Here is a 19,245-nt window from a genome sequence, read left to right on the forward strand (position 1 = left end):
CCAGGGAATCGAAGCCAAATCTTCATGGATGCTCGTCAGATTCTTTACCCACTGAGCCACAATGGTAACTCCCTTCTTATTTCTTTTTGCATGTGTTGTCACTGTTTTCTGTTTTTCTTTCTTTTTTTTTATTACCAAATGAATTTATCACATCTGTAGTTGTATAATGATCATAACAATCTGATTTCACAGGATTTCCATCCCACAGCCCAAGCACGTCCCCTCACCCCCCAAACTGTCTCCTCCAGAGACCATAAGTTTTTCAATGGCTGTGAGTCACCATCTGTTCTGCAAAGAAGTTCAGTCAGTCCTTTTTTCAGATTCCACATGTCAGTGAAAGCATTTGATGCTGGTGTCTCATTGTATGACTGACTTAGCATGATAATTTCTAGGTCCATCTATGTTGCTAAAAATGCCGGTATTTCATTCTTTTTAATGGCTGAGTCATATTCCATTGTGTATATGTACCACATCTTCTTGATCCACGCCTCTGTCGATGGACATTTAGGTTGTTTCCATGTCTTGGCTATTGTAAATAGTGCTGCGATGAACATCAGAGTACATGTGTCTTTTCGAGGCATGGTTTTCTCTGGGTATATGCCCAGGAATGGGATTGCTGGATCAAATGGTAGTTCTATTTTGAGTTTTCTGAGGCATCTCAATACTGTTTTCCACAGTGGTTGCACCAATGTACAATCCCACCAGCAGTGTAATAGGGTTCCTTTTTCTCCACACCCTCTCCAGCACTTTTTGTTTGTAGACTTTTGGATGATGGCCATTCTGGCTGGTGTAAGATGGTACCTCAGAGTGGTTTTGATTTGCATTTCTCTAATGATGAGTGATGTTGAACATCTTTTCGTGTGTTTCTCGGCCATCTGTATGTCTTCTTTGGAGAAGTGTCTGTTTAGATCTTCAGCCCATTTTTGGATGGGGTTGTTTGTTTTTTGGGTATGGAGCTGCAGAAGGTGTTTATAAATTTTGGAGCTGAATTCCTTGTCAGTGGATTCACTTGCAAAGATTTTCTCCCATTCTGTGGGTTGTCTTTTTGTGTTGTTTAGGGTTTCCTTTGCTGTGCAGAAACTTTGAAGTTTGATGAGGTCCCATTTGTTTGTTTTTGTTTTTACATATTACTCTAAGAGGTGGATCTGAGAAGATGTTGCTGTGGTTTATGTCAGAGGGTGTTTGGCCTCTGTTTTCCTCTAGGAGTTTGATAGTGTCTGGTCTTATATCTAGGTCTTTAATCCATTTGGAGTTTATTTTTGTGTATGGTGTTAGGGAGTGTTCTAATTTCCTTCTTTTCCATGTGGCTGTCCAGTTTTCCCAGCACCACTTATTGAACAAGCTGTCCTTTCTCCATTGTATATCCTTGCCTCCTTTGTCATAGGTGAGTTGGCTGTAGGTGCCTTCTATCCTGTTCCACTGATCTATATGTCTGTCTTTGTGCCAGCACCATGCAGTTTTGATGACTGTTGCTTTGTAGTATAGTGTGAAGTCTGGCAGCCTGATTCCTCCAGCTCCATTTTTCTTTTTCAGGATGTCTTTGGCTATTCTGGTTCTTTTGTGCTTCCAAACAAACTTTAAAATATTTTGTTTGAGTTCTGTGAAAAATGTCCTTGGTAATTTGATAGGGGTTGCATTGAATCTGTAGATTGCCTTAGGTAGTATAGTCATTTTGATAATATTAACTCTTCCAATCCATGAGCATGGTGTGTCTTTCCATCTATTTGTGTCATCTTTGATTTCTTTCATCAGTGTTTTGCAGTTTTCAGAGTACAGGTCTTTTGTCTCTTTAGGTAGGTTTACTCCTAGGTATTTTATTCTTTTGGATGTAATGGTAAACGGGATTGCTTCCCTAATTTCTTTTTCTGCTCTTTCATTGTTAGTGTGTAGAAATGCCGTTGATTTCTGTGTATTGTATTGATTTTGTATCCTGCAACTTTGCCAAATTCATGGATGGGCTCTAACAGTTTTCCAGTGGAGTCTTTAGGATTCTCTATGTAAAGTATCCTGTCATCTGCAAATAGTGATAGTTTTACTTCTTCTTTTCCAATTTAGATTCCTTTTATTTCTTTTACTTCTCTGATTGCTGTGGCTAGGACTTCCAAAACTATATTGAAGAGTCGTGGTGTGAGTGGGCATCCTTGTCTTGTTCCTGATCTCAGGGGGAATTCTTTCAGCTTTTCACCATTGAGAATGATGTTAGCTGTGGGTTTGTCATATATGGCCTTTATTATGTTGAGGTAGGTTCCTGCTATGCCCACTTTCTGAAGGGTTTTTATTAGAAATGGGTGTTGGATTTTGTCAAAGGCTTTTTCTGCATCTATTGAGAGGATCGTATGGTTTTTAGTCTTCAGTTAGTTAATGTGGTATATCACACTGATTGATTTGTGGATATTGAAGAATCCTTGCATCCCTGGGATAAATCCCACTTGATCATGATGTACAATCCTTTTAATGTATTGTTGGATGCGGTTTGCTAGTGTTTTGTTGAGGATTTTTGCATCGATATTCATCAGTGAAATTGGCCTGTAGTTTTCTTTTTTTGTGGTATCTTTGGCTTTGGTATCAGGGTGTTGGTGGCCTCATAGAATGAGTTTGGGAGTATCTCTTCCTCTGCAACTTCTTGGAATAGTTTCATAAGGATAGGTGTTAGCTCGTCTCTAAATGTTTAATAGAATTCACCTGTGAAGCCATCTGGTCCTGGACTTGTGTTTGTTGGAAGTTTTTTTAATCACTGTTTCAATTTCAGTTCTTGTGATGGGTCCATTCATCTCTTCTGTTTCATCTTGGTTTACTCTTGGAAGATAGTACTTTTCTAAGAATTTGTCCATTTCTTCTAGGTTTTCCGTTTTATTGGCATATAGTTGCATACAGTAGTCTCTTATGATCCTTTGTATTTCTGTGATGTCTGTTGGTACTTCTCCTTTTTCATTTCTAATTTTATTGATTTGAGTCCTCTCTCTTTTTTGCTTGATTTTAAGTCTGGCTAGGGGTTTATCAATTTTGTTGATCTTTTCACAGAACCAGCTTTTCGTTTCATTGATCTTTTCTATGGTTTTCTTTGTTTCTATTTCATTGATTTCTGCTCTGATCTTTTTTTTTTTTGTCTTTTGTCTTTTTTTGTCTTTTGTTGTTGTTGCTATTTCTTGAGCCGCTCCCACGGCATATGGAGGTTCCCAGGCTAGGGGTTGAATCGGAGCTGTAGCCACCGGCCTACGCCAGAGCCACAGCAACGCAGGATCCGAGCCGCGTCTGCAACCTACACCACAGCTCACGGCAACGCCGGATCGTTAACCCACTGTCTGCTCTGATCTTTATGATTTCTTTCCTTCTACTAACTTTAGGTCTTGTCTGTTCTCTCTTGAGCCACTTTATATGTAGAGTTAGCTTGTTTATTTCAGCTTTTTCTTGTTTCCTGAGGTAGGCATGTATTGCTATAAACTTTCCTCTTAGAAAGGCTTTTGCTGCATCCCATAGGTTTTGGAGTGTTGTATCTTTGTTGTCATTTCCTTCTAGGTATTTTTTAATTTCCTCTTTGATTTCTTCAGTGATCCATTGGTTGTTTAGTAGCATGTTGTTTAGTCTCCACGTGTTTGTGTTTTTTGCAGTTTTTTTCTTGTTTATTTGTAGTTGTATAGTGTTGTGGTCGGAAAAGATGCTTGATATGATTTCAATTTTCTTAAAGTTACCGAGGTTGGATTTGTAGCCCAGGATGTGATCAAGAGAATGTTCCATGTGCACTTGAGAAGTATGTGTATTCTGCTGCTTTTGGATGGAATGTCCTATGAATTTCTATTAAGTCCATCTGGTTTAATGCATCATTCAGGACCTGTGTTTCCTTATTGATTTTCTGTCTGGTTGATCTGTCCATCGCTGCAAGTGGGGTGTTAAAGTCCCCCACTATGATTGTGTTATTGTCGATATGTCCTTTTAAGGTTGTTAGCAGTTGCTGTATATATTGTGGTGAACCTAAGTTGGCTGCGTAGATATTTACAATTGTTATATCTTTTTCTTGGATTGATCCTTTGATCATTATGTAATGTCCTTCTTTGTCCCTTATAATAGTCTTCATTTTAAAGTCTATTTTATCTGATATGAGTATTGCTACTCCAGCTTTCTTTTGATCCCCATTTGCATGAAATATTTTCTGCCATCCTCTCACTTTCATTTTGTATGTGTCCGTAGAAGTGAAGTGGGTCTCTTGAAGACAGCATATATATGGATCTTGGTTTTTTTTTTTTTTTTTTTTTTTTGTCTTTTGTCTTTTTGTCTTTTGTTGTTGTTGTTGTTGCTATTTCTTGGGCTGCTCCCGCCGCATATGGAGGTTCCCAGGCTAGGGGTTGAATCGGAGCTGTAGCCACCGGCCCACGCCAGAGCCACAGCAACGCGGGATCCGAGCTGCGTCTGCAACCTACACCACAGCTCACGGCAACGCCGGATCATTAACCCACTGAGCAAGGGCAGGGACTGAACCCGCAACCTCATGGTTCCCAGTTGGATCGTTAACCACTGCGCCACGACGGGAACTCCGGATCTTGTTTTTGTATCCATTCAGCCAGTCTGTGTCTTTTGGCTGGGGCGTTTAGTCCATTCACATTTAAGGTAAGTATGTATGTTCTTATTGCCATTTTATTAATTGCTTTGGATTCGTTTTTGCTGCTCTTTTTCCTTTCCTTCTTCTCTTGTTCTTTTCTGCCTGTAGAAGTTCCTTTAGTATTTGTTGTAAAGCTGGTTTAGTGTTGCTGAATTCTCTCAGCTTTTGCTTATCTCTGAAGGTTTTGATTTCTCCTTCAAATCTTTTTTTTTTTTTTTTTTGTCTTTTGTCTTTTTGTCTTTTGTTGTTGTTGTTGCTATTTCTTGGGCTGCTCCCGCGGCATATGGAGGTTCCCAGGCTAGGGGTCAGATTGGAGCTGTAGTCACCGGCCTACGCCAGAGGCACAGCAACGCAGGATCCGAGCCGCGTCTGCAACCTACACCACAGCTCATGGCAACGCCGGATGGTTAACCCACTGAGCAAGGGCAGGGACCGAACCCGCAACCTCATGGTTCCTAGTCGGATTCGTTAACTACTGCGCCACGATGGGAACTCCTCTCCTTCAGATCTTAATGAGTGCCTTGCTGGGTAAAGTAGTCTCGGTTGGAGGGTTTTTCCTTTCATCATGTTAAGTATATCATGCCACTCCCTTCAGGCCTGCAGTTTCTGCTGAAAAATCTGCTGATAATCTTATTGGGGTTCCGTTGTATGTTATTTGCTTCTTTGCCCTAGCTGCTTTCAAGATTTTCTCTTTGTCTTTAATTGCGGTCAGTTTGATTAATATGTGTCTTGGTGTATTCTTCTTTGGGTTTATTTTATATGGTACTCGTTGTGCTTCCTGGATTTGAGTGAGTGATTCCTTTCCCATATTAGGGAAGTTTTCATCTATTATCTCTTGGAATATTTTTTCTATCTCCTCTCTCTCTTCTCCTTCTGGCACCCCTATAATATGGATATTGGTGCGTTTCACCTTGTCCCAGAGTTCTCTGAGACTCTTCTTCATTTGTTTTCAATTTTTTTTTCTCTTTTCTGTTCTGCATCCGTAATTTCCACTAATCTGTCCTCCCCCACCCCCGCTTATTTGTTCTTCTGCCTCCTGTATTCTGCTGTTAGCTGCTTCTAGTGAATTTTGTATTTCAGTTATTGTATTTTGCATCTCTTCTTGTTTAAGTTTTATATCTTGTATCTCTTTGCTCAGTGTTTCCTATAAATTGTCCATCTCTGCCTCCAGTTTATTTCCAATGTCTTGCATCATCTTCAGCATCAACAGTCTAAAGTCTTTTTCCTGGAGGCTGAGAATCTCCTCATCACTTAGCTGATTTTCTGGGGTTTTTCCTTTCTCCCTCATCTGAGTTATAGTTCTCTGTCTTTTCATTTTTATAGGTTTTTGGTGTGGTGACCTTTTTACAGATAAGAGAGTTGTAGCCTCTCTTACTTCTGGTATCTGCCCCCCTTGTGGCTGAGGTCAGTATGGGGGCTTGCTGTAGGCTTCCTCATGAGAGAGGCTGATGCCTGCCCCCTGGTAGGTGGAGCTGATTCTAATCCCTCTGGTGGGTGGGGCTTAGTCCCTGGATGGGATTAGAGGCAGCTGTGTGCCTGAGGGGTCTTTAGGTAGTCTGTTTACTGATGGGGGGGCTTGTGATCCCACTTGGATTGTTGTTTGCCCTCAGGCTTCTCAGCACTGACTGACAGGTGGGGCCAAATTTTCCCAAAATGGCCCCCTCCAGAGAAAGGCACAGCTGCTGAATAGTCCCGAGAGCTTTGCTTCCAATGTCCTTCCCTCACAACAAGCTATGTTCACCTCTGTTTTCCCAGGATGTCCTCCAAGAACTGCAGTCAGGTTTGACCCAGAGTCCTACGGAGACTTTGCCCTGGGACCCAGTGCACATGAAAGTCTGTGTGCGCCTTTTAAGAAAGGGGTCTCTGTTTCTCCCAGTCCCGTGGAGCTCCTGTGCACAAGCCCCACTGGCCATCAATGCCAGATGCTCCAGGGGCTCTTTCTCCCTGTGCCAGATCCCCACATGTGGGAGTTTGATGTGGGGCTCAGAGCTCTCACTCCTGTAGGTGAGTCTCTGGGAACCCGTTAGTTTCCAGTCTGTGGGGCTTCCCACCCAGGAGGTATGGGGTTGTTTATATTGCACAATCGCCCCTCCTACCTCTTGATGTGTCTTCCTCTTTTTCTTCTGGAGTAGGGTATCTTTTTTAAGGTTTCTGGTCCATTAGGGTGAAGAGCGCTCAGTCTTTAGTTGTGAATTTTGCTGTTTTTAGGGGAGAAGTTGAGCTCTAGTCCTTCTATTCTGCCATCTTAATCCCGTCTCAGGATTAACTCGTCACTGTTTTCTTTGTGGTTACCATGGGGATTACATTTAACATAAAATTGTAACACTATAATTTGAATTTATAACAGCTTAATTTAAATAACGTATAGAAACTCTGTTCCTTTATAGCTTCATCCTCACCTTTTTCAGTTGTTGATGTTACACAATTACATCCTTTTTTTTTTTCTTTTTATAGCTGTATCTGTGGCACATGGAAATTCCTGGGGTAGCAGTCAAATCAGAGCTGCAGCTGCAGGCCTATGCCATAGCCATGGCAACATGCAGATCCAAGCTACATCTGAGACCTATCCTGCAGATTGTAGGAATGCATATGCTTAACCTGCTTAGTGAAGCCACAGATCGAATGTGCAGCCTCTTGGAGTTTGGGTACTTAACCTGCTGAGCCCCAACAGGAACTCCCACAATTATATCTTTATACATGTGTGCCTCCAAACATAAATTAGTAACTACTTTAAATGAATTTAGTTTTTTTTCCTTTTTTTTAATCTTTTTAGGGCCACACCTGCGGCATATGGAGGTTCCCAGGCTAGGGGCTGAATAGGAGCTATAGCCCTCAGCCTACCCCACAGCCATAGCACCTTGGGATCTGAGCCATGTTTGCAACCTACACTGCAGTTCACTCAATGCCAGATCATTAACCCACTGAGCGGGGCCAGGGATTGAACCTGCATCCTCATGGATACTAGTCAGATTCATTTTATGCTGAGCCACAATGGGTACTCCTGAATTTTCTTAAATTAGGTGGAAACTGAGATGTGAACTTACAAACCAAAGTTAGAGTAGTTTTGGTTTTTAGATTAATAATTGTTGTTTTCTAAATTGTTTATTAAATCATGTAGAAAACACAAAATTGAGTTATAGATCTTTGTTTAATAACAGAAGGTCATATAATTGCCCATGTATTTACCATACCGTTTACCTCTTCTTAGATCTTTAGTTTTTCATATCACTTTGATTTACTGTCTAGTGTCCATTCATTTTAAACTGCAGGACTCCCTTTAACATTTCTTGTTAAAGAAATGGTCTAATGGTAATGGACTCCTTCAGTTTTTGTTTATCTGCGAATGTCTTAGTTTTTTTCTCCCTTTTGAAAGACAGTTGTGCCAGATATGGATTTTTAAAAATCTTTTTTCATATATGGGATTTTTTTTTTTTTTTTTTTTTTTTTTGGTCTTTTTGTCCTTTTTTAGGGCTGTACCCACAGCATAAAGAAGTTCCCAGGCTAGAGGTCAAATCAGAGCTGCAGCTACCGGCCTACACCACAGCCATAGCAACGTGGGATCTGAGCCGCTTCTGTAACCTACACCACAGTTCATGGCAATGCCAGATCCTTAACCCACTGAGCAAGGCCAGGGATCGAACCCGCAACCTCATGGTTCCTAGTCAGATCCGTTTCTGATGTGCCACAACGGGAATTCCACATATGGGATTCTTGATTGACAGTTTTTTTCTTTTAGCACTTAATCATTTGGGCACCTTCTGTTAGTTTCTGAAGAGAAACCTGCTGGTTAAGTGATATGTCACTTTTCACTTGCTATTTTTAAGATTCTCTCTTTGTCTGGGAAGATGACAGAATAGGAAGAACGAGGAATGAATCTCCCCTGTCTGTCATCTTCCCAGAATCTTTTCCTTCTGATCTTGAAGAAATGGATGATTTCAGATTTGGAATGTAACTGGCTCAAGATATCAGACAGCAAGGAAGCTACTAATGACTAGTAGGGTCATATCAAAAGGATAGGCTTGAAAAAGTTCCTCCCAGCAAAAGATGAGACCATATGAGCTTCAATAATAATAGTATGAATAGTAATTGCAATGAACTGAAATCTATTAAATGTTTAAATTCATGACCTTATACTGATAATAGATTTTTAAAATTAGTTTAAATTTTTGATTTTTTGCTTTTTAGGGCCACACCCGTGGCATATAAAAGTTCCCAGGTTAGGGGTCAAATTGGAGCTACAGCTGCTAGCCTATGCCACAGCACAGCAATGTGGGATCTGAGCCACATCTGCAACCTACACCACAGCTCACAGCAATGCCAGATCCCTGACCTGCTAAGCAAAGTGAGGGATTGAACCTGCATCCTCATGTATACTAGTCGGATTCATTTCTGCTATGCCACATCGGGAACTCCCAATAGATTTTTTAGAAAGAATTATCTTCAGAAGATATGGAGCCAATTCATTTTCTTGAAAATTGGTAAAAAATGGAAGCACTGTTAATTTGAGATCTTCTTGAGATACTGAAATGACCCAGAGGAGAGAAAGACAGCTTTCAGTTCATGGGAGAGTTTATCTGCTTCTAGTTCACCCTTATCCTGAGTTATTGCCCTTCTAGGCAACAACTTTAAATAGGGGCATGATTTTGATTTTTAGCATTCATTTTCACAGCTTTGGATTTGCCATTATGGAAACAGTTTTCATCTTCTTGATTTTTTTTCTTCCCCTCTTGGTAATTCATCATTATTTGTTAGTTGTTTAAGCCTTGTAAGAAAGAAGCATCTTTAACACATTTTATTCAGCTTTCTTCGTTGTCTTTAGAGGCAGAGTTGCCTACACTATTACCAAAAAGTAGACTAGTTAGGTTATAGAATTTAGTCTTATGTGAATGTATTCTTGTAAAATAACTTATATCACATAATTAGTTCTGTGATTTGTAGGAAAAGTCCAAGATATATATATAATGGTATGATTAGGTAAGATATATTTCATTCAGTGTACTTGTATGTGTGCATATATATATGACAATGACTACCAGTTATCTCGTAAGTTTCTATGTTCCAGGTAGTTATTCTAAATACTTTCTATATGTTTTTTAACTTAATCCTATATGTTGTCTACCTATGAGATACAGGTAGTACTCTGTTTTCTCTTTTACGAAGATAGAAATCAAAGCTCAAAGATGTTAATGAGTTTGGCCATATCACACAGTTTAATAAATGATTAAGGTAATAGTCACTCAAGCCATTGGACTGTGAAGTCTAAGCCTTTATACTTTACTCTTTATAGTGCTCTTGTAAGAGCATATAACAAGAGGACCCAATCTAGTCATGGGATCAGGGGGGATTTCCCTGAAGGAAATTTAAATTGAGATCTGAAGGTCAAGTATAAGTTAACCAAGTGAAGAGGATAAGAGCGCCTAGGGCTTTGAACCTAGAGGGGGCTGACACTTTGAAGATCTGAAAGAGATCTGGTGTGGCTGTTGGGAAGATTATCAGAATATGTAGCTCCTCACACTTTGGGGATTCTCTTACATTGATATTCGCCTCCCTTATGTCTGGTCTACAGACATATTCTTCCTACTTTAAAACTCGGTGAGTCCTGATGGTGGTGCAGTAGAAAGAACACAGCATTACCTCTGAGGCATTCTTGCCAAAAAATACTGAACCTAATATAATAAAACCTCTACATGTAACCATTTTACAAGAAACATATGGGATGAAGAAGTATGTTAAATGATATGGATACAACAAGCCCAATCTGAAATGTGGCTAATTGTGTAAGACAAATGGCGTATTTTTTCAACAAATATGGCAGGTTTTTTTTAAAAAAAGAGAGAGTGGAAGAAGATGAGTGAGACTGTTACAGATAAAGAGAAAATTAGGAGTGCTGTATGTGGACTTGATTTGAAAAAACAAACAAACATCAAGACTTTTTAAGACATTTGGGGGGAAAATTGAACACGGAATAGATATTAAGTGATAGTAAGGAATTATTTTAATATAGTTGGTTGTGACAATGATATTATGTTTTAAAAGAGTATATTTATTAGAGATGTATATTGAACTATGAGTGAAGAAGAAATAAGTATGGAAGAATATTGGTTATCACTGAAGTTGGATTAATGAAATACTCTTATTTCATTAAGAGGTCATTGTACTCTTTCTCTACTCCTATGTATTTTTGAAAAGTTCTGATAAAAAGTTTAAAAACTAGCCAAAAGGTAGTAAGTTGGCTGATATTTTGCAAAAGTATATTTAAAACAAAGTTTGGGGAGTTCCCGTCATGGCTCAGTGGTTAACGAATCCAACTAGGAACCATGAGGTTGTAGGTTCGATCCCTGGCCTTGCTCAGTGGGTTAAGGATCTGGCATTGCCATGAGCTGTGGTGTAGGTCGCAGACGCGGCTCAGATCCCACGTTGCTGTGGCTCTGGCGTAGGCCGGTGGCTACAGCTCCAATCTGACCCCTAGCCTGGGAACCGCCATATGCCGCGGGAGTGGCCCAAGAAATAGCTAAAAAGACAAAGGATCCGGCACTGCCGTGAGCTGTGGTGTAGGCTGCAGACGCAGCACGGACCCCACATTGCTGTGGCTCTGGCGTAGGCTGGCAGCAACAACTCTGACTAGACCCCTAGCCTGGGAACCTCCATATGCCGTGGGTGCGGCCCTTGAAAAGGCTGAAAAAAAAAAAAAGTTTGGGGGGGTGGAGAATGAAAATAGTGGGTGATTGAGTTGTTGAAGGAAGCCACAGTTTAAGGAGAGAGAGTACTCTATGATGTCAAGCAGCAAAAATGGCAGAATTTGATAATTTGTAACATGTTACTAGGTTTAGCTTAAAATGAATTATTGGTGACTAGAAAATTGTTTAGTTGGATTTCAATATCTGAAGAAGTCATAGGAGTACAGAGGATGCTTTGCAAGAAATATGGAACTGAGGCAGGGAAGCCTACTTCTAGTGAGTCCTGGGAAGATCATTTTATTTCTCTCGGTCTCAGATAGTTAAAGCACCTGATATATTGGTACAGTTCTCCCAACACTCTGTCCTGCCAGCTATGTACAGCTAGAGATTTACCAAAGTTCTTTCAAACTCTTAAGATTCCATCATGCTAATGAATGCGTATGTGATTGTACCTTTGGAAAGGAGGAATTAGATATCAAAGAATCCAAAAAAACTTTTTCCTATAGAATGGCAGAGTCTTAGGCAGCAAGAGTACTGATGAGAGGGTAGACCGAGTATAAATTTTATGTGTGCCAAACAGCATCCTCTGTTGCTAGCTTTTGATCCACTTATAAAAAGAGACCACCTAAGAATGTGGCACTTCATTTGCCCTAGATTAATCTAGTGAATTGTTAGACTGGCCTGTAACCTTGGATCAGATACAGTTCTTTTAGTTTTTTGGGAAGCAGCTTCCAAAAAAATAAGTTTATTTGTTAGCATTGCTTGCTTTTCACATTATCTATTTAAAACAGTTTTCTTTGTGTGTATGTGTAAAACTCTATGTTTTATTTCTAGAAGAGAACATTATAAAATTACAAAATTCTCTCTCTTTTTTTTTTTTTTTTTTTAGGGCCACACCTGTGGCACATGGAAGTTCCCAGGCTGGGATCCAATTGGAGCTGCAGCTGCCAGCCATAGCCACAGCCACAGCCACAGCCATGCCAGATCTGAGCCATGTCTGTGATCTACATCACAGCTCATGGCAACACTGGATCCTTAACCCACTAAGCAAGACCAGGGATTGAACCCACATCCTCATGGATACTAGTTGGATTTGTTACCACTGAGCCGCAGTGGGAACTCCATTATAAAATTCTTAAAAATCAGGTTTCTTAGAAGTTATAAGAGTTTGACACGGGAATGCTTACATTGCCTATGAGTAGTAGGTTCTTTTCAATACCTTTTTCTTTTAATGCCCTTTTTTCTTTTTTAATTTAGGCAACTCACAATTTTTTATTGCCAGTCTTTATGTCTTTTGATTCTACAAAAGAAACTGTATCTACAGCAGCCCCTAAAGCCCAGGAATCCAGCAAATCATCAACCAGTGTCATGACTGAAAAACAGGTAAACTTGAAATATTTGAAACCAGTGTTTTTCATAGTATATGTCAAAGAATCCCACATTTACAAATGTGAAAAAAACTTAATAAAGCCTTCTTTAATAAAATCATCTTGGGAAATGATGGGTTAAAGACTATTACATGATAGCAATATTCTAAGATTTCACAATACCATCAGTCTCCAAAAGCAGGCTTTAGTATATAGTATTTCCTACTTAACACTAATCTGATGAATATTTCTGTAGACTGATGTTATGTAGCACATACTTTGGAAAATGCCATTCTCAACTACTTTCAGAATTTGGCAACAGTTATGTTATTCTTTCTATTTAAAGAGCTATCAGGGAACAATATGTGTAATTTGGTCATTCACAGTGCACAACATTATTTATAGAACATTTTGTTCTTACGAGTCATAGTAGACATCTACTTGTATATCCACACAGAGCTTTTGGCTCCTAAACATATAGCAGCAGTAATTGTAGTTGTGTGTCATTAATCTTTATGATTAGAAGATATAAATAAGGGAAAAGGTTGTTTGGCACTGTGAGTCATAGTGCTATCAAAGAGTCATCAGAATAATTTTTTAAATTGAAGTATAGTTGATTTACAGTATTATGTTAGTTTCAGGTGTACAATGTAGTGAATCCGTTTTTTTTGTTTGTTTGTTTGTCTTTTAAGCTGTGTGCACGGCATATGGAAGTTCCCAGGCTAGAGGTCCTTAGAGCTGCAGCTGCCAGCCTACACCACAGCCATAGCAACTCCAGATCCGAGCCTCATCTGTGACCTACACCACAGCTCACGGCAATGCTGGATCCTTAACCCGCTAAGCGAGGCTGGGGATTGAACCTGCATCCTTGTGGATACTAGTCAGGTTCATTACCACTGAGCCACAACGGGAACTCATGAATTAGTGTTTTTATAGATTATACTTCATTAAAAGTTATTATAAGATAATAGCTATAATTCCATTGCTATATGATATATCCTTGTTGCTTATCTATCTTGGTACACTTTTTAATGTCTGAGGGGCATATGGATGTGGAGAGTTGTAATACTTTTATTTGTACTTTCAAGAATTATCTAAATTTTTAAACTTAAAGCTATTGTAATATTTACATACTATACACTAGTAAAAGTGTATAAAATGTATCTTTAGGCATTTAAATAGATTGAAAATTCACTCAAATTACCTTTTCACAAATGTACTTATGTTATACCTATACTACATAAGATAGTTAAGGTATTTTAAAAAGCACACAAAATACCTCACACAGTGATTTCAAAATTGAGCTTTATACTTAAAGAGCCCATTATAAAAGTATTAATATCATGGATTTAAATGTGTCATTTTATTTTATTTTTATTTATTTATTTTTTGTCTTTTTGCCTTTTTCTAGGGTTGCTCCCGTGGCATATGGAGGTTCCCAGGCTAGGGGTCTAATCGGAGCTATAGCCGCTGGCCTACGCCAGAACCACAGCAACACCAGATCCTAGCCACATCTGCGCCCTACACCACAGCTCACAGCAATACCGGATCCTTAACCCACTGAGCAAGACCAGGAATCAAACCTGCAACCTCATGGTTCCTAGTTGGATTCATTAACCACTGAGCCATGACGGGAACTCCTAAGTGTGTCATTTTAAAAAGTCATTTCTGTTTCTGTTTTCAGCTGTATATCATATTCTTATTTTTTTTCCCATTTTTAGGTTTTTATTTACTTAATCTAGAGAGTTAGAGTTCCCCTCTCAGGTTTATGGTATAAATACACATTTAGAATCAGAAATACAAATCTTGAGTGTCTTTCAGAATGATTCTACTATAATCATTACCTAGATGGTGAGGTTCCTTTTCATAAGTTAGACCTTGTCTACTCTACAAGGAACTGTTTAAATTATTGGCTCTGACCAGTCAGTTACAGTTTGATTTTCTTGGACCCTAGTCATTGTTGAGGTGACACTTGTTTCTGAGTGACTCACCCTTCCTTTACTATTCAGTTAAACTAAAACTGCAAATTAGATTGTATTATTTTGAGTGGGGCCTGGTCTGGTTCAGTTAAGTCAAAAACCTAAGGTCTGTTCGGTTCATTGAAATTACAAGTTTTTTTGTTTAATTTATCCACTAAAGCCTATATATAAGTATTCTGGAATTACATAATGTAATTATGTGTGCTTATTTGCATCCTTTTTGTTTGCCAATTTTGTTTTAATTTTAGTCATTATATGTGTATAAATGTTCATACTAAAGCTTTTGGAGAAAAAGTCTGTTATTCTGAAAACAAAGGAAATTATATATAAGAGAGTATTTCTTCACTTTAAGGTTGATTCATTTCTCTCTCCTTGTAATTGTAGCGGGAAGAAGAAGAATGGGAAAGCATAAATGTGCTGTTGATGACACATGGCTTGAAACCGTTATCTCTAGTTAAAAGAACAGATATGAAAGGTAATCAGATCTTAACTGTTTTTTAAGATTAAAAACATTTCTCTTTGCTTTAAAAATTTTTGATCTTAAAATTTTTTTCCTCACCTTTATTTTTACTATGTGTATTACATTTCAAAAAATGTAGATCTCATCATTTTTGACAAACAGTCATCACAAAGGATGAGAGAGAATTTAAAAACTTTGATGGAAGAAACATCACGTCAACAGAACATGATCCGGGAGCTCATAGAAACTAATACGCAGCTTAAGTAAGAAAATGGAAAAAAAAAATCTCTTGAATTGTTTCTGTTCAAGTGGTATGCATTCTAAACCCTTGAAAAGAATCTTGAAATTTAATTTTCCACTTTGGTTAAATATTAAATTAAAAAGTATTTTTAAAAGGTAAGTAGGTCTTTTACTTAGCTTAGATATGTAATGGTTCCCTATATTTCTTCTGTTGGTTTGTGTTATAAGAAATTTTATAAACTCATTATGTTGTTAGATGGATATGTTTGTTGGAATGATTTATTTTTATTACTAAGAGAAGGAATTGTTTGTCTGTTATTAGAAATGAACTTCAGCTAGAACAGAGCCGAGCAGCAGATCAGGAACAACGAGCTAATGATTTGGAACAAATTATGGAGAGTGTGAAATCAAAAATTGGTGAAATGGAGGATGAATCTCTAAATAGGGTTTGCCAGCAACAGAATAAAATAGGAGAGCTTCAGAAGGAGCATAAAGCTTTGCAGGTACTGAGTCACGCATTTTCTTACAGGATTGTGTTGAAACAGCTTGTCAAGGTCATAGATGACTTCTATGTTGCTTAATTCAGTGGTCCTTATCTTACTTGACCTATCATTGTCGTTGCCTTGAAATTCTTTCTTTGCTTGGTTTCCAGAACATCCTCTCTTCTGGTTTTCGTCTAACCTCACTGGTTATTCTTCACCTTCTTTGCTGATTCTTCTCATCTTCCTAACCTCTTAGTGTTGAGATTTCACAATTCATTCCTTAGACCTTCTCTCTTTTCTATAAATTCTAACTCCTTTGGTGATGCTCAGTCTAACTCACAGCACCTTTAAATCTATAGCCCAGACTTCTTGTCTTAATTAGACTCACATCCTTCATCATATTTGATATCTCTATTGGATGTTTAACAGGCACCTAGAACTTACATGTCTGAAACCGAGTTCCTGAATTTCCTCCTCAAACTTTCCTCTTTTGGTCTCCACTCTGGTCCAAGTCACCTTCATTTTTCTCCTATTTTGGTCTTAATACGATTTGGCATCATGTTACCTTCTGACTTTAATACTGTACCTCTTGCTTATTCTGCTCCAACCACATTGACATTCTTGCTTTTTTTTTAGCATTCTCACCTCAGGGAATTTGTGGGGTGTTTTTTTGTTTTTGTTTTTGGCTTTTGTTTTTTGCTTTTTAGGGCAGTATATGGAAGTTCCCAGGCTAGGGGTCCAATTGGAGCTGCAGCTGCCAGCCTACACTACAGCCACAGCAATGCAGGATCTGAGCCTTGTCTGCGACCTACACCACAGCTCACGGCAACACCAGATCCTTAACCCGTTGAGCAAGGCCAGGGATCAAATCTGCATCCTCATGGATCCTAGTTGGGTTTGTTACCACTGAGCTACAGTGGGAACCCCAGTGTATGCTTTTTTAACAATTACTGCATGGTTTGTAATTTCTTACTGAGGTGTTAGATCACCATCTCTCAGGGATTCCTTTTTTGACTACTCTACTTACATTTGGCACTCATATCAGCTGCATCTGTGACCTACACCACAGCTTGTGGCAACACCAGATCCTTAACCCACTGAATGAGACCAGGGATCAAACCTGAATACTCACAGACACTATGTCAGGCTCCTAACCCACTGAGTCACAATGGGAACTCTTTTGCAGACTACTCATGTATTCCGTTCTATACCAGTCAATCTGTGCTTTCTTGAAGATGAAAGTGCTCCTGGAAAACAATTATGGTACAGCTTGAAGCATATTCTCTTTCCTTTTTTTTTTGTTTTTGTTTTTTTTTTTTTTTTTTTTTTTTTTTTGCTTTTTAGGACCATATCAGCGGCATATGGGAGGTTCCCATGCTAGGGGTCTAATCGGAGCTGTAGTCACTGGCCTATGCCAGACCCACAGCAGTGCCAGATCTGAGCCTCGTTTGCGACTTACACCACAGGTCATGGTAACTCTGGATCCTTAACCCACTGAGCGAGGCCAGGGATCGAACCTCATGGTTCCTAGTCAGATTTGTTTCCACTGAGCCACGATGGGAACTCCATATTCTTCTTTTTTTTTTTTTTTTTTTTGGCATATGCTTCTTCCAATTTTAGAGTGGTTTAGTGCTGCATATTTTGCAGTTGAGAGAAAGGAAACATTGATTTTTGTATATATGTGGCTAAGAGATCAAGAAAAATAACATGTTTGACCATAAAAAGATTGTTATTGAGAGATTGCTGGGAAAATGCAGAAACTAAAAGACAACTTGTATTTGCAGTTTCTATGTTCTGCAGTGCAGTTTTCCTTTTTCTGTACTTAGACCAATGTGTTAATTTCTTTGGATATAGTTTGATAAACTTTTGGGCCCTCTAAAGTTCTAAGCAGCTAATTTTAGTTTTAAGTCAGTGTAATCAGATCAGAATGTCTGTCTTTCTTCTTTCTTCATAGGGAATATATGGATCAGGAAACTGATTTTTACTGTTCTTTTAGTGTTTACCTCAAATATTAAAATAAGCATTCTTTTCTTGCCAAAATCTAATGCTACTTTATAATTTTAACCTTATCCATGGCAGTGTAACAATCATAAAGTAATTCAATTCCATGTTTATTTTTACTCTTTCTCTATATATTTATTTACTATTGAAAGTTGAAATAACACAAAATATTTCCTTATTATTAAAACTTTTAAAAAGCAGGAAAAAAATTCCAGTGCTATACTCTCTGCTCTAATTATTATGTGTTATCCAAATCACCCAGGGTAAAGCCACAAAGCTCTTTTATACACTTCTCCACAAATTCTTTAGCTTCAATTTTTTTTTTTTTTTTTACTTTGCGTTGAATTCTTCTCTTGACTTTAGCTTTCCAAAATACTTGTGGAAAGAGTTCCCATAGTGACACAGAGGAAACAAATCCCACTAGGAACCATGAGGTTGCGGGTTTGATCCCTGGCCTCACTCAGTGGGTTAAGGATCCAGTGTTGCCGTGAGCTGTGGTGTAGATCGCAGACACAGTTTGGATCCCTCATTGCTATAGCTGTGGTGTAGGCCGGCAGCTGTAGCTCCGATGACACCCCTAGCCTGGGAACCTCCTTATGCTGCGGGTGCAGCCCTAAAAAGACAAAAGACCAAAAAAAAAAAAAAAAAAAAAAAAACCTCATGGAAAAAATGAGACTGAGTTTCTTAGGACCAAATGAGAAAATAGATCTAAAGTATATTAAAGTAAGCAAGATATTCCTAATACATGACTATCTTAGAAATAATTGATACCTAGGTGTAGGAGGAAGGAAATACAGGAAGGATGATATAGCCTATTAAATTGTTACTGGGCCTTCTCCAGATTCTTGGACAATACTATCATAGAAATGAATATCGCTCCAACAAGATTCTTAGGCAAGCAGAGATTTTTATTGACAGGATAGCTTATACACAGGGAGAAGGTAGAAAAGAGTACCAAATTCTAGAGGACTTTCAGAGAAGGGGTTTGAAAGGCAGTGTAAATGAGGGGGGTGCAGGGTGCCTGGTCAGCTCAATTCTCAGATTGATTGCCATCGAGGTGAAGTTTTGAGTCTGAGTATCATCAACATTCTAATTTCAGCCAGTTTAGGGTCTACATGCTTGCATTCAGCAGCTTACATCTGGTGGGGTTCTGCTTCCTGCAAAAACAACTTAGGAATGTGTGTTAGGCCTTATCTGTATCTTTCAGGGAACTGGGAGTTCGGTGATTTTACTTTGTGGTGGATTTATGGTTCTACTGTTGTCCTTTGGAAACTATGTTCATATATCAGTGGAACAGAGATAATCTTTTATTCTTCTGGGTCCCTGGGTATTGTCTCAGAGGCCCAAGCCTTGAGACATTTTCTTTTACCAGGTCTGTCAAAGCCATTTGCTCAAGGTTGTTTCCTCACAGTCCTTTTCCAAAATGGCTATATTCTTGTCTTCCT

At 38.7% G+C, this 19,245-nt stretch overlaps 1 protein-coding gene across 1 annotated transcript in view; it reads left to right on the forward strand.

Annotated features, from left to right (window-relative positions):
• Positions 1–19,245, forward strand: part of LOC110258506 (centrosomal protein of 70 kDa-like) — a 43,020-nt gene that overhangs the window by 15,495 nt on the left and 8,280 nt on the right. Inside the window, exons 3-6 of the mRNA XM_021081757.1 lie at positions 12,529–12,654; positions 15,002–15,092; positions 15,217–15,340; positions 15,640–15,820. Of these exons, the coding sequence (XP_020937416.1) occupies positions 12,529–12,654; positions 15,002–15,092; positions 15,217–15,340; positions 15,640–15,820 (522 nt within the window). The remainder of the gene's footprint in view (positions 1–12,528; positions 12,655–15,001; positions 15,093–15,216; positions 15,341–15,639; positions 15,821–19,245) is intronic.

The sequence above is a fragment of the Sus scrofa genome, unplaced genomic scaffold, assembly GCF_000003025.6.
Source record: "Sus scrofa isolate TJ Tabasco breed Duroc unplaced genomic scaffold, Sscrofa11.1 Contig221, whole genome shotgun sequence".
Lineage (NCBI taxonomy): Eukaryota > Metazoa > Chordata > Mammalia > Artiodactyla > Suidae > Sus > Sus scrofa.